General features: G+C 38.0%; 2 protein-coding genes across 3 annotated transcripts in view; both read right to left on the bottom strand.

Moving 5' to 3' along the window:
- Positions 1 to 619, bottom strand: part of LOC141437382 (integrin alpha-PS1-like) — a 70926-nt gene extending 70307 nt beyond the window's left edge. Inside the window, exon 1 of one of the 2 annotated variants that reach the window (XM_074100699.1) lies at positions 250 to 619. In XM_074100699.1, coding sequence (XP_073956800.1) covers positions 250 to 425 — 176 coding nt within the window. In that variant the 5' untranslated portion in view covers positions 426 to 619. The remainder of the gene's footprint in view (positions 1 to 249) is intronic. The other variant, XM_074100700.1, reaches the window with a different exon arrangement.
- A 2292-nt stretch (positions 620 to 2911) lies between these two features.
- Positions 2912 to 11468, bottom strand: LOC141436768 (uncharacterized). The gene is made up of 7 exons (XM_074099806.1): positions 11301 to 11468; positions 9736 to 9909; positions 9072 to 9155; positions 7305 to 7502; positions 5147 to 5416; positions 4452 to 5051; positions 2912 to 4154 (listed from the first exon to the last, which is right to left on the bottom strand). The coding sequence occupies exons 2-7, from the start codon at positions 9883 to 9885 to the stop codon at positions 3822 to 3824; spliced, it is 1635 nt and encodes a 544-aa protein (XP_073955907.1). The 5' UTR covers positions 9886 to 9909; positions 11301 to 11468; the 3' UTR covers positions 2912 to 3821.
- Between the last annotated feature and the right edge of the window lie 796 nt (positions 11469 to 12264).

Below are 12264 nucleotides of genomic sequence, written 5' to 3'. Positions count from 1 at the left end.
TTAAATAAAATTGTAGAATTCACATCGATAGATACGATTGGGTTATCTCTATGCTTGATAAGTGCGCCGAGTTTCTGATAACTCATACTTAATATCACAATTTCACTGTATTTTTATTGTAAACTTAGCAATCTTGAAGTAACAGTTCTAACTGGCCGATAAAAACACATGGAACGGCGACCTTCGCACATGACATCATAGCAAGTTATGTTAAGGTTTTCTGTACAATAACACTAAACTATTGCTTACCAGCTCGTATTGTTGCCAATCTCGTTGGTGGTAAGATGTTCCGCAACAGAAAATCCAAAGTAAGAGCCATCTTCTCCAAATTTTATCACAGGAATCCTCGGCTCCAGATTGAAACTGGTGGCACTATACAGAATGCACAAAAATACAACACTCTCGCACTTCATTTTATAAGCCATCGCGATCACAGTTCGTTAATTGGTTGTGATAAGTCTCACTAATTCACCGTCTCGAAGTTTTTAATTCGCGCATTGCGATTTTCGTAATTAGTTGCGTGTCGCAGGCAACGAAGGGACCCCCAGCTCGGTTGCCGTTCGCCGGCCGAGTATTCCCGCTCTTACTAAACCACTGTATCTCGCCTCTCGTCTCTACGCAGACAAACTACACAACAAACTTATTTTACAAGCGACCAGCCGCCTTCTACTAGAGGCGACTGAACTCATAAAATTAACGTTGTACAGTGCTGCCATCTAACGTCAAGACTTAAATTGCACCTATGTAGTACTGTGCTGCCATCTACATGTTATACCAATTGTTTGGTCCTTCGAACCGTATCTAAACTACTTTTGAACTTTGCAAGACTAGTATTTAGTTCCCACTTATCGCATAAGATGTCTATGGGGATACTAGTTGTAAAAATTAGTTGTCTTACGGTCGGTATTAAATACTCGTTCAGTTATGTCTATTTTTATTAACTGAATATACCTAACTATTGCTGGCACTCACGACACGAGACCATCCTTTCGTCTGTCACCCAGGATTTTAAGCCAAACAGCTCGAGCTATAATCTTAAAGTCTTTACAGTATAAGCAACTTGCTGGCCCAAGGCCTTAAGGCGAATGTATACCACACAGTTAAAGGGGGAGCGAAAAAAAGTTTTACCTTCCTATGTTACTTATCGTTGTTCAGAGCTTACAGAGTAGATAAGAAGCGTATGTTTGGTTTAAAAAGTATTGGAGACCAATTGAATGAGGATCCACCACAGTGGAAGAATAAAATTATAAGACTTCCCATTGCATTCACATTATGAACTTAGAATTTGGTGGTCATGATTATTATTAATCTTATTTTACTGACAAATTCCGTTGCATGAATTACACTGGCTGCTACATTACATTAGACAAAGTCTGTCTAAACTTATAGGTTTTTGTTCAACAACAGCCTGTATATCGACAGCTGGTGAAGCTTCCTCTCCAGGCATAGGTGAGGGTTATTTTATTACTGACCCGATCTTTGACTCCCTTTATCCAGGTGTTGCCAATAACCACGTAGCCACATCATCAATTGGTTCTAGCCGCAGATACCCCTCTCTACAAAACGTGCTTACTCCAGCTGTTATTCGACTACTCCGAAATTAGAAGTTTGTATCATACCGTCCCTCTCACCCTCTTATTTATTACCATTAGTTTGAGTGAGACGGCACGATACGAAGTTAAAATCTCGAATCTTGTAGTATAGGATATTTTTAACTTTTTCGTCTATCCATACCTACTTCATACTGGTAGGAACACACAATCAACCCTCTTCTCTACATAACACGCTAGCTCTAACTATTATTGTGGTGTACGTACTACGAGTATGCATAAGTTATCAAGTTATTGGTTTCATTTATTATTCCCGTCCTTACTCCGCCTCAGGTGCATCGCTGGAACCACGACGTCTCACAACACAAATCGTATCCATCACCGTATTGACCTAACGCCTTGTCTCTACTTCGTAGGTACTGTTACAATCAACCTTCTTTAATATCTAAATACCTACACTGTGTTTCTCAGAATCAGATTCTTACTCTCATACATAAAGCTGCACTAAAATTAAGGCGGAACGAGCGGCAACGTTCAAAATCGACCACGTTAGTTGCCGGAAAACCCTACCTACCCTACACTTACACTTGGCCGGAAGCACACTCTGGCTGCTTTTACTTAGCTGTTTTCCAAGATTTGTGCTTAACTATTTATTATGATTGGTTATTTGGAGTATTTTTTTATTTTTTATTTAATCTCCAAATTTGTTACTTTTAAGGTCATTCCGTAAAACCATATCGAAAATACAAAGTGAGACATAGATGCACAGAAAATTCCAGAAAAAAGAGACTAGTGCTGGGATAGGAGAAATTCGTGTCTGTACTCCTGTCCAGTGGTAGTGTAGGGGTATGGCACGCAGCACGGAATGCTGAGGACTGGGTTCGATTCCCAGCGCTGGTCTCTTATTATTACCCGACTGCGAAGAAGGAGGGTTATGTGTTTGACGCGTATGTATGTCTATTCCTATGTCCTCTCGTAACTACTCAACGGCTGAACCAATTTTGATAAATGATACGTCATTGGATTCAATTTGATGACGCCAGTGACACTGGGTACATGAAACTCTTGAAAAATCAAAATGGCGGATTTTTGGTGCCAAATTGTAAGTTTTCAATTATTTTTTTTATTATAACCTATCGAGTGGGGTATCAAATGAAAGCTAATAATTAGCCCATTCTAAATATTTATGGGTTATAATAGTTTTAGACTTATAAGTGGAGATGGGTTGGCGTTATGAATGAGAAATTTGCAAAGTCCCTGCAAACTATAATAGGTTGGCAACTTTATATGTATCTAATAATGCTATATAATGAATCAGATAAAGTACCTATTGGGACATTCTTGAAATAAAACATCAAAATAAGAAAAAACATTTATTTATTGAAGAATTTGGAAAACCATTTAAAAGTGAAATAAAAATAACATAAACTAGCATAAACAAATAAAGAAAAGACATACATTTAAAAATAAACTAATTTTGTTGAACAAATCCTTATACGTATCTTACAATTCGCACAATGAGTTCAAAACATTAGACAATCAATTTAATAACGTAATTGCAGTACAGGTCCAATTAAATATTGTATCTAGGTAGTCTTTTTGCTACTCTCTCCGACACAAGTCCAGCAGTAATATGTTTTAGTCCAGAAAACTACTACTTATGTCGATATAAATAATACTGATCATGATCAATGATTAATCATCAAATTTAAATAAATAGTTTAATTTAATTATTCGACATTAAAAGAAATAAGTCAAAGAATTACTAATAGCTACTCATTCAAAATCTGTCAAAATGTATTCCAAAGATAGCTGATTATCGAAATCAAATTTGTGAAAACTATTCTGAGATTGCTTGATGCCAAGCAGCTGCGCCGTTGATGTTAAACATGTCTGCACTAGTAGCAGCACTTCTTGGTAAGGTGTAGATATTTTAGTACCTTGTACTTTACAAGTTCTTGTTGTTAATTCCGGTTAACTTGTGGCATCGCAGATATATTAATCCATTTAACTACGGTGCACACAATAATCATTACCGTAACGCTTGTTGTACCGGTTGCAACCGAACTATAATCAATAAAGATATAGATACTTCTGGACGTTACTAGTCCAAACTCGTAACCAAACCGTCGGTTGCAAACTCGTGACCAATCGATTGACATTTGACGGAGACCCAGTCGCGCCAGGTGGGTTTTTCAGTATTACAATACTTTAATTGTGATGAATGCTTCGTCACAAATATTGCAACACTGTTCGAGCCTCTTAAATGGTTTAGGGGATGGGATGGAAGGTGAGCTCGGTCTGGGAGTGCGCGAATAGGAGGTTCAGCTGCGAGTCCAGACCGACGTTGTAAACCTTCACTAGCTTGGCGACGACCTGGCCCGGCTCTTTCCGCACCAAGGCTACTCCGGACACCTTCATGAGATGGACTTCTAAGTCCACAGAGCCTCCGCCAGTAGTAGCCAACTTCACGTGGCAAGTGACGTCAACGTGAATATACTTCTCAACGGCCTTCCCGCGTTTTCCCGGAACATCCACATACTCTGTTTTCTCTTCCACTTGCGGCATGTCAGCGCGGAACACGCTCGCTTCACCCAAAAGACCCTGCAAAAACACAAATCCAAATAAATAATATGTATGTAATTGCATTGCACGGGACTAGCCAAGGCTGTCAAGGTCATATTTATCTTTGGCAGTTATCCAATGCTATTTTTAATTTGAATTTGTCCTTCTGCCAAAACTGCAAACTTTTGAACTTTATCATACTCAATTTATAAACTTGTAAACAAATAGAAAACCCGTGCGCCTGTCAGAACTGGGCGTTATGGCTGGTTGCCAAATATTATGACTATAATAACTTATTGTACTGAAGTTTAGTAGCAATTTAAATACTCTACTTACCCCGTTTCCGGTAATAGTAAATTTCATGCCAGGCTGAATAGCTCGCGGCTCCATGCCAACGCCCTCGGGGTGGGAGTCTGACCAGAAATAGTTTTCTGGGGCGTTGAGCGTGTCTGGCTTGAATGTGATGCGTTTCCCGTAACCCATTCCGACGGACTGGAGCAGAAGGCTTCGGCCCTCGAAGAGGTGTCGGCGGCAGCCCGCGGGCCGCACGCGGTAGTGGAAACCGGGCACAACACGAGGATCCACATATGTACCGATGACGGGCAATTCGTATTTCTCAAGCCCAACAACGCAATACTGGCAAGGAATGTCTTTTATGTCAGCCCCGCTTACGGTGATTCTCCTTGACGATGACTCAATGCCAGGTCTGAGCTCGTAACCCTTTCTCAGCTGTTTTATGCCAATCGCCACATTGACTACTTTGATCACAACGGCATTGCCGCGACCCTTCTTGAGGATGGCCAATCCGGTAACCGGCACCAATTTAGTAGCTCCGTCGTTTTCATACCACTCTACTTTGCAAAGCGTATTGATCTTCACTTTCTTCACAATTGATCCATCCTCGAAAATTTGTTGGTCAACTTCAAGTTGATTTTTCTGGAAAATATAGGAAATAGCAGTCAGTCCAGATAAAGATAAACTTATTGATTAAACATGATAAAATCTTCAAAAAAATAATGAGCACATCTCACCTGCTGTTGTACCACTTCCAAAATGCCTTGAGGTTCATGGTTAGCGTCGTATACAGTAAATTTGTCTCCGATAGAAATAGCTTCAATCTCGAACAAAAATCCTTCCGGTCTGGAGTCAGTCCAGAAGTAGTTGTCATTGTTATTGAGAGTGGAATCAAGGGGCTCAAATGTGATGCGGCGAGCAAATCCACGGCCTATCGACTGAAGAGTCAGGGCCTTGCCCCCGAACAAGTATCTTGGCTTCACAGACAATGGAGGCGCGTCTAAAGCCTGAAAATTTAAATTACATTATAATTCCAATTCACAAAATACACTTTACCATCCTTAAAATTTACACTTTCAAAAAAATATGTAATTAGTTATTTATTTAGGTATACTGAACAAGGTTTACAAAATATTGAAGTTGTAACAAATCATTAATTTACTATTATTATTCTTTATGAAATTCACGTGACAGGACATGATTACTTTTTCAAATGATTGAAATTGCATTAAAATAAAGTATAGGTAATGAACTGATAGGTACGTGAGATGTTACCCATATGAGATTAGAACAAAGCATGTTTGAGTTTGTGAAACCAGTTTACAATTCACATAGTGCAGCTACAGGCAGTGCTGCTCAGATGAAAAAATAATCATATCAATTTCAAAAAATAAAAGTTTTTTGTAAATTATTGATATGATTAACTTGGCAATTAGCCCTTATGAATGATACTTATTGTTTACCTATTGTGGATATAACATGCTGCTGGCCAGTATGTCATTTCCGACCTGTCTGGTCTCTGCGTGGTTTCTTGAAGAGGTTTGATTCAGAACGCCGCTCTGGGCGAGGGTCTGAAAAACTGGACGATCCACATACCATCGCCTACAACGGCAAGTGCACACAACCAGTGGCGACAGAGCACGCAAGCTAGCAGTGTTGGTCGTTGGTGACATTTTCGGTCTGCAAATTTCATCAACGGACACCGCTACTCACTGACCTAACCCCTGACAGCCCTAATCGTAACCCCGCCAAATTGGTCTGAACTGCTCAAATCGGTTTGCTGACAGTAAAGAATTGAATTTAGATCTCTATTTTGTAATTTTCACTGACTCATGACTCCTTCCTTGTAAGTAAATAATTATAAATTGCAAAAATCTAAACAGTAGCAGCATCTTCGAACATTTTGATGTAAGGTTGCCATTACAATGGGTATGTTTCAAAGTTGCTTATAAACATAATTTTCGTAAATAATAATCATAATTATATCTATCAAATCTATGATTATTTTTATTGTTGGTTACCTATGCTTTTCAGACTAAATTTATATTAGGTATAAGTATAGAAAATGTGGAAATGTAGGTAGGTTAAATATTTTCAGTTATTTGTTACGGCACATTACTATTCAATATGACAACCTCACTTTCATTCTTAATGAAATTAGATTAAAACATTGTCATCAAATGCAATCGGATATGGTTAAATATTGAAATGAAAATAATACAAACATTCTGCTATGTGTTAATCAACGATGTAAAACATATTGTGCTCGAGCTACCAGAATATTTGCCTATTCATGAACATTTTTGTAAGGGACGAAGACAAACACTCACCATCCTCTTGTTTCTGAAAAGGATTATCCTTACCAAAATGTTCTATAAATAACCACAAATCCGATTGTTCCCTATATATGTTTAATAACAAAAAAAAACTAATAATAAGTGTGTGTCATGTTTAAAGATAGCTGCATGTTGAAAAAATCAAAACTCAATTCTTTGAAAATATATTTTTCAGCCATTTCGACGCCAATTGTTGCAAATCAGTTTCTTTCGCAGTTCAGGTTGCTATCAAATTTTGCCCCAAGGCTTATGGATCTTCGTAGTTTTTCTTTTCGACGTAGTTCAAGCTCGACATTGATGACAAAAGCCATAGATGTATTTTTTTTACACAAGATCTTTCGATGATTAAGCAACATTCAACAACCGAACTCATGAGGAATAGTCGACTTTTACAAAAACCGTTCATCGATTTCGTAAACTGCTGATATAAAAAATGTGGAAGATTGCATACCACACGTGCAATCATCAACACTTCTTTCTTGTCTACGATTCCTCAATGTCGTGCGAAGTGACATGATTGAGAGATGAGAAGAAGTTAGAATTAAATTACTCGTCTCACCTGCATCGGTCTAACTTTGTATCGGAAGCCAGTTCTGACACGAGGGTCGATGTAGACTCCGATAACAGGCAGTTGGTGCGGCGCCGGCGGCGGCACTCGGTACACGGCCGGCACATCTCCGAGGGTGCTAGCATCCAGGAACACTTCTTTGTTCAAAGTCTCCGTCCAATAACTCTTGGACAAGTTCTCATTCAACTCCTAAAAACAATTATCTAATTGAACTTCACTTTGAAACAATGTACCTCTCTCATTTAGGACGATAAGTTACCGATTCAAGTTCCAAAATTAAGCTATCAGCATCATCTTCAAAAGAAATATTTTGTTGCTTCATTACTACCCACTTCTCGTTTATTTACCTACTAATTATTTTTATATAATTTTGTATTAATTTTTTTTTACAATTAAGAGTTTATATATATATATATATATAAAAACAAAAATAACTAATCTAATATATCTTAATTAAATATGCAATTTTTAGTACGATGATGACCAATTGACCAAACCGTTGGACGGAATGGAAGATAGTAAAGGAAGCCTGATCTAAACATAAGTTATACCTAGTTGGCAATTGTTGCAGATCATCACGATGTCAGTTACAGGTGCCAAGAAAGATGGATGCTATATTACATCACTACATTTTACGCACTATCATAATATTGTTTGTAGTTTGGAACTTGTGACTATACTCATACTCATACCTACACACTGATAATGGTTTTTGTCGCAGAATTAAGACATGCCAGTCTAAGTATAAGCAATGCTAGCTAATTTAGGCCTATTTATGGCGTACAGTCACCAGCACCAATAGGTATCTGACACAACAAGCGTGCATAAATTTCTGATACGACTCTATTTCTAGGACCGGAAGGACGTGTCAGATATTTTTGCACGCTCCGCTGTGGCAGATATTAATGCTGGTGACTATACCTATTGGAAACGTGAAAAAGGTCGTTTAGGTATATTTTAAGAAGAAACCTTAATGTTAAGTATTGTGATAGCATTGATTGTATTAATTTATTCAATTAAGGCCCTGAAATAGTGCGCCGACTAGCAATTGAGACAAATTAGTTTATTGTGAGTGAACAAGAGAAGGGTACAAAGTCTGCGCGTTCACGTTGATCGAGCGATATATTTATACATTTTCTTCTATTTCCGACGCAGCGCAGTCATCGTTTGCAGATTCCATTCTGCTTACACGTTTTTATTAACGGAAACCGAATAACGCCCGCTGAACTCGTATCGAACCTTCACTGAAGGTTATCGTCCAGGAAGTGTTTCTTCGTGAATAATAAAACAGTAAAAACGAAAACTTTTAATATCGAATGCGGACGACCGACCTTATCGTGCTTGAATGAATGAACGAGAAACCAACGAAGCAACAACACAATTGCTTGATTGAATTGAAGCCCTATATATTCCCTTATACTAGAGCCGATGGTCTCAATTTCCCGAGAATAATCGTAGCTTCACGGTTAAATTAATGAATCTTATCAATTACGATGTATTGTTTGCATAACGTCTAGACGATAGGCCAGGCCGTGACGTGTTTGATAACAAAGTGATCGACGAGCGGGGGTGTGACAGTATCACTTACACTAATTGATAAACACCTCTAAAAGTGCAGACGCAAAAAGATCAAAACACTGGGGGAAAAGTTATACAAACATTTCCATTACAAGTATCAATACTTTTAAAATTGGATGAAAGATTCTCAGCGATGATCAAATACAGTCAATGTTACATCAAATTAAACAAGGAACTTACAGTTATTTCCAATTCGGGAAAAGCTTCTTCTCCATCACTTTCGTAGTCACTTGGGACAATACTCTTAGGGGTACCTTCGGGCTCCTGTTATAGAAATAAAAATTGATTACTGTAAGTTATCGAGAAAGTAGAAAGAAAAATGAGGTTAAGTATTACTTATTGTAATAACTCACATCAAGTTAACGTTATCAACAAGCCCTTGAAGCAAGCAAAATAAACAAGTTGTTTTTAAAGTACTAAGTAAATATAGATCATAGTTTAAGGCTCGTGATCCAACGAAAATCTTTGCACGGATGTATTTATATTGCACACAATTGATCGATTTGTGAGAGTAAACAAGAAATTGGCACAACATTCAAAAGGGTCATCAAACCTAACGGCGATCCCAAATATTGTATTAAAAATAAAAACTACGATTCGGGAGCGCCACCAATAATCAATCAATGATTAAGTCGTCGCCCTTGAAAATCTATACCTTAGTTACAGTCGGAGAGACTAAATCGCGTATCCTTTTCGCTGCAAATGTTACGTTGACATTATATATATATCAACCAAAGAAATATTGGTGAGACCGGTTGTCAAAAAGTACCACCCTGCCACGTGATTCAGTTTCTTACAAAATTCAAATCAAAATTTTTATTCTTTAACTATACTGAAGATATACCTGAGCGGAAGGTAAAGTTTCAGCGAGGGCTGGCTCAGCATCGAGCAGAGTAGAAGTGCCGGCAAGGCGGGCCCTGGTCAGGTTCCAGAGACGCTGAAGAGCCAAAGGCGTTTCCTCCACTTGCAGTTCCATAGCAGGGCTGGCTAGCATCTTGACAATTAGCGGGGTTTAAGTCTGGTGGAACGGAAAAAAGGCTATGACAATCCTTGATAACAGATATATTAAGGACTTCGCATAAAGATGAGTCATCTCTCGAAATTATCTGGGTCAACTTCTTTACGAATGTTCCGAGTCCTCCTTGCATGAATAGGTACAGGGTGAATAACGTCAGGTCAGGTAAAAAATTATAACAAATATGGTTAAACAATAGTACCTAATGCACACGTGCAACCTTGGATCCTGACTTCATGCTACGGTACCATTTAGACCCATCATAAAACGTGCCTGACGTTAGCAATATTTGAACAAGTGTAAATTTTGAAAAGATCTTACGTAGTTGTTAGGTTAAACAAAACAAACCAAGCCGCTTCATCTTTGTTTGTACTTTAGGGGAAAATTCCTACAGTAACGGCACCAATTAGAGGTACCTACTTTATAAAATGATTCAGAGATAGTTATCCTTGACCAAAGAGTGGAAATATTTATGGAGTGGAATAAAATGCATTGGAATATTATTTATGACAGAGGCAATAAACACCTACCTATTGCATTTACACATTTGTTACAATAGTTTATGAAACATGTATTTCAAAATCTTACTTTCGTTCCTTATGAAATAGATTCTTGAAAGATACAAAAGGTAGCATTTTGGGAGAACAATTAAATAACTACCTATTTATGAGTTGCCTTCTTGGGTGCGTCTCATGGTCAGGTAGGTTACCTTCCTACTTATCCAAATGTAAAAAATCTGAAAAGGGGAGGCCAACTACCTGCTACGGTAAGGCAAGTCTGTCTGAAGGTTCTAGAAAAAAGGGTTTTTTTTTTTGCTTTCAATTGCTTGTTGCTGTATTAAGAAAAAAAATGCAAATAAACGCTGTCACACTAAAATAACTAAAAGAAAGACAACCAGAAGATTTTGAAATCGTTGTAAATTTTGCATCGTTAAGAAAAATAATGCATATTTTTAGAACTGTTATGATCAAAAAAAAAATAGAATAGGTAAGCGCAGAATTTATTGATGTAAAAAACGTGGCCCCTTTACATTTATTTATCTGAAAAATTAGATAAGTGGTACCTAAATAGATAATTCTAAAAGTACATGGTTCCATTAATAATAACTTTCTATTCACTGGTACACATACACGTAGGTAGTGAAAATTAATCGATTGGCGATGCAGAGCTAGCACCGACGATACCGCGACGAGAGAAAGCGCTGGGCGTGCCACAGCGTTGCACTGCAATATCAAGTCAGCCATTTGCTGCGTCCAAAGCATGCGTACTTTACTTACTAGAATATTCTAGTAATTTCTACTTTTACCTAAATGCTAATTTTTTTAATCATTCATTTTTTACCACTCGAAACTTTTCTTATTTTCTATAGATATTCAGGCCTTATTTAAACTTACCTCAATAAAATTAAATCTGAGCAATATATCGACTGATTAGTGGCAGTATATTTCTGTAATCAACAGATCTGCAATTCAAAAATTCACAAATGGCAGGTCGCAGCGAACGTTGCACACAGTGTAGGACTAGCAGAGCGGCTCGAACACGACTGACGGTTAGCGTACACTCCGGAGGGATTTTAAACTTGGTTTAGATAAGACGGCGATCCCGGACTATTCGCTGACCCTGTCTCGCACGAGGGCGCCAGACCTGAATGGTTGGCGAGCGAGACAGGTATAGAGGCACGCACTGACCGCGTGCTCGACCAGACGGTTACCCACACAGCGAGAGTATTACGCATGCGCCGAACCTATTGAACATTATCGAGGCCGACGACGTCAGTCTTTGGCCCTTTTAGGACAAAGTTAAGGGAGATGGACCTGCAATGCCAAGTTTTTAGAACCTTGTCACACAGGAAGCCAAAGCGTCCTTACAGACAATTGTGAACTTAATTACCCGTTAGGAATATTCCCATTGCTTATTAATTTAGAACTTGGACTGTATGTGTAATTGTCTAAGGCAAGGTTTGATTGAAAAATGTGGACTAGGTATGTCGCGACTACGCCTGCAAAGAATTCGTGTGTCGTTGTCATCATTAATTATCCCGCAAGAACTATGCAATTTTGCGGGGTAAAAACTAGTTACTATCCTTGTCCTTCCATACTAATTTCATCTACTTAAATCGGTTCAGCGGTTTACGCGTAAAGAGATAATAGACATACAGATAGTTACTTTCGCATTTATAATACATATTAATGAGGATATTTCGAAATTTATCAAGATGAACATAGGATGATATTGTCATGATTAGATGTATTTAAGTATAAAAGCGGTTGAATTTTGAACTTCAATATTCTTTAGATGCTTAGGTAGATAGGTAAGTATAAACCACGATCCTATTGCCATAAATATTTTATTCCTATT

This window comes from Choristoneura fumiferana, chromosome 17, assembly GCF_025370935.1.
Source record: "Choristoneura fumiferana chromosome 17, NRCan_CFum_1, whole genome shotgun sequence".
In the NCBI taxonomy this organism is placed as follows: Eukaryota; Metazoa; Arthropoda; class Insecta; order Lepidoptera; family Tortricidae; genus Choristoneura; species Choristoneura fumiferana.
Note: the sequence above shows the minus strand (reverse complement) of the source record. Positions and strands in the feature narration are given on the sequence as shown.

Bases quoted from the DNA above. Each gene is read 5' to 3' on its own strand.
- LOC141436768 (XM_074099806.1), bottom strand. From the start codon at position 9,885: ATGCTAGCCAGCCCTGCTATGGAACTGCAAGTGGAGGAAACGCCTTTG. The intron at 5,052-5,146 runs GTGAGATGTGCT...TATATTTTCCAG, and splicing joins TGGAAGTGGTACAACAGCAG to AAAAATCAACTTGAAGTTGA. The intron at 4,155-4,451 runs GTAAGTAGAGTA...GTGTTTTTGCAG, and splicing joins TTACTATTACCGGAAACGGG to GGTCTTTTGGGTGAAGCGAG.